The sequence below is a fragment of the Microtus ochrogaster genome, chromosome 24 (genome assembly GCF_000317375.1).
Source record: "Microtus ochrogaster isolate Prairie Vole_2 chromosome 24, MicOch1.0, whole genome shotgun sequence".
Lineage (NCBI taxonomy): Eukaryota > Metazoa > Chordata > Mammalia > Rodentia > Cricetidae > Microtus > Microtus ochrogaster.
The window spans coordinates 30,737,642-30,740,007 of record NC_022024.1 but is presented as its reverse complement, the minus strand read 5'-3'; the positions used below and the strand labels follow the sequence as shown (position 1 = coordinate 30,740,007).

Below are 2,366 nucleotides of genomic sequence, written 5' to 3'. Positions count from 1 at the left end.
AAAAAAGAAAAAGAAAAAGAGCCTTAAGACAAGAGATGTACGTTACTTAAAGTCACTAAATTTGTGGTCATTTATTACCAGCAGCCACAGGAAGGCCTAAGAGCAACAATAAATAAGAATTTCAGTGCTCAAATAAACAAAATCTTGAAAAGCACTGTTGCAGTGATGAAACTTACCTTCTAAGAGGGCGTGATCTCGAACCGCTTCGGCAGCTAGCACAGACTTCCCACAGCCCGCCATTCCATATATGGTGACCCACCCTGGCTCGCCACTCAGCTTCCAGAGCTTCTGCTGAATCGCCTTCACCAGCTTCTTTCTAGTAACGAAAACCACTGGCCTCTGTGGTACTCCACCTTCACACAGCACGGTCCTCACTGAAAGCCCAAACAAGTACGGATGAACGAAACTGCAAAACTGATGAGTAACCCTCCTAGAAAACTAGGATAAGCGAGGCTGATGCTTAGCTTCAAAATTTCCAAGACGAATATCAAAATTTTATATATATAAAAAAAAAAATTAGGTGTGAATTTCACCCTTCCAATGTCTCATAACACAAAGAACACGAGTATGCATATTATACTCTTCAAGATCACGACACACAGTGGAAGTCTCCATCTATCCCTGCCTTGTACACACGATTACTCCCTGACCCTCCAGCCTCTTTTGTCTGTGTCGAACAATGGGAAGGACCAAGGGTACAGTCCAGCAGCTGAGTTTGCAAGGTCAGGATGGTGGGTTTAATCCCAAGCGCCACACAAAAAGAAAACGGGAAGGATGAGGACAACAAAATGGCTCAACAGGCGAAGGCACTTGCTGCCAAGTCTGAGGAACTGAGTTCAACTCCCGCAGGTTGTCCTCTGACTTCTTCTTGGGCTCCATGGCTCACACAATAAATAAATGTGAAAAAACCAAAACACTTGTTAACTCTGGAAAGAATGTAAAGGGAACAATGGTTATGGAATTCCTTTCAAAAACATAGGCTTCTGGGCTGGAGAGATGGCTCAATGGTTAAGAGCACTGGCTGTTCTTCTAGAGGACCAGGGTTCCACTCCCAGCACCCACATGGCCGCTCACAATGGTCTGTAACTCTAGTTCTAGAAGATCCAACGCCCTCTTCTGGCCTCTGAGGACACCAGGTATACACACGGTGCACAGGCATACGTGCAGGTAAAGCAGGTAGACATATAAGATGAAATTTAAAAAAAAAAAAATGTAAATTTCTAAAAATTCTTTTCCTGTCTTATAAACTCTATACAACACGCAAATTAAGAAAATAATTGAGGCCCTGCAAACGCTCTTATTAGCTCTAGAATTTAGAGCGCATACGCTACCCCTCAGCAGTAAGTAGTTCACTACACGAGAAAAACCTGTATCAACATGGACGCAAATAATTCAGATTTGAACTTAAACTATTTCTACGCCTGCTTCCTTCCGGGAACGGAAATACACTCTCCAGCAGTTCAACTGCAATCAAACCTGCAAACAAGAGAGCCACGATGACGGCAGCGCCGGATACGCACCAAATGACGTTAGCCCGCCGTAAGAAGAAGAAGAAGAAGAACGGCAGCGCCGGATACGCACCAAATGACGTTAGCCCGCCGTCTGTGTCTTTGCCACCGGAAGAAGAGATGAGAGGAAGGCCGCTGTGAAGAAGGGCGGCAAGGTCTTTATATCCCTCGTGCAGGAGAGCGTTGTAGAATGAGATGTAGGCACAGTTGTCTTTATTGAGTATCATCGTGATCAGAGCAGCGGCTCGTTGGTACTGAGTGGTCTGGGAAAAATGAGATGGGGAAGGATGCAGCCGTGGATACGTCGGCAGCACAAATAAGCGGAGACTGGGCCAAGTCCTGAGGGCACCGGAAACTCTAAAGACGCATAGAACGCCTCAGAGGGCTTTACCTGGCTCCTCACTTTTTCCTCCTCGACTACCGTCAAAACGTTGTCGCTGATCATGTGATCCATGATGTAGGATGTTTTGATGTCCCTTTCCAGAGCCTCTCTGTGTTGAAGCAGACAATTCCGGGCCTTTGCATCCATTGTCCTTCAGTCTGTGTACCCACTTCACTACTAAGCATGAGCTACAGACAACATATCAACACACTTGTCACGACAAGAAACATGACATGTAATCAAGAAATGCAAAGAAAACAAGATTTTTTTTTTTGGTTTTATGAGACAGGGTTTTTCTGTGCAGCCTTTGCTTGTCCTGAAACTAGCTCTGTAGATTAGGCTGGCCTCGAACTCAGAGACCTCAGAGATCCACCTGCCTCCACTTCTCAAGGGCTAGGATTAACGGCGTGTACCACCTCTGCCTGACTTCTTATTTCTTAATTATGTTTCTATTTAAAATGGAACATTATGCACTC

At 45.1% G+C, this 2,366-nt stretch overlaps 1 protein-coding gene across 1 annotated transcript in view; it reads right to left on the bottom strand.

Annotated features, from left to right (window-relative positions):
• Positions 1-2,366, bottom strand: part of Apaf1 (apoptotic peptidase activating factor 1) — a 66,770-nt gene that overhangs the window by 62,062 nt on the left and 2,342 nt on the right. Inside the window, exons 2-4 of the mRNA XM_005358175.3 lie at positions 1,900-2,078; positions 1,582-1,771; positions 177-374 (exon numbers count right to left, since the gene is read on the bottom strand). Coding sequence (XP_005358232.1) covers positions 177-374; positions 1,582-1,771; positions 1,900-2,037 — 526 coding nt within the window. The 5' untranslated portion in view covers positions 2,038-2,078. The remainder of the gene's footprint in view (positions 1-176; positions 375-1,581; positions 1,772-1,899; positions 2,079-2,366) is intronic.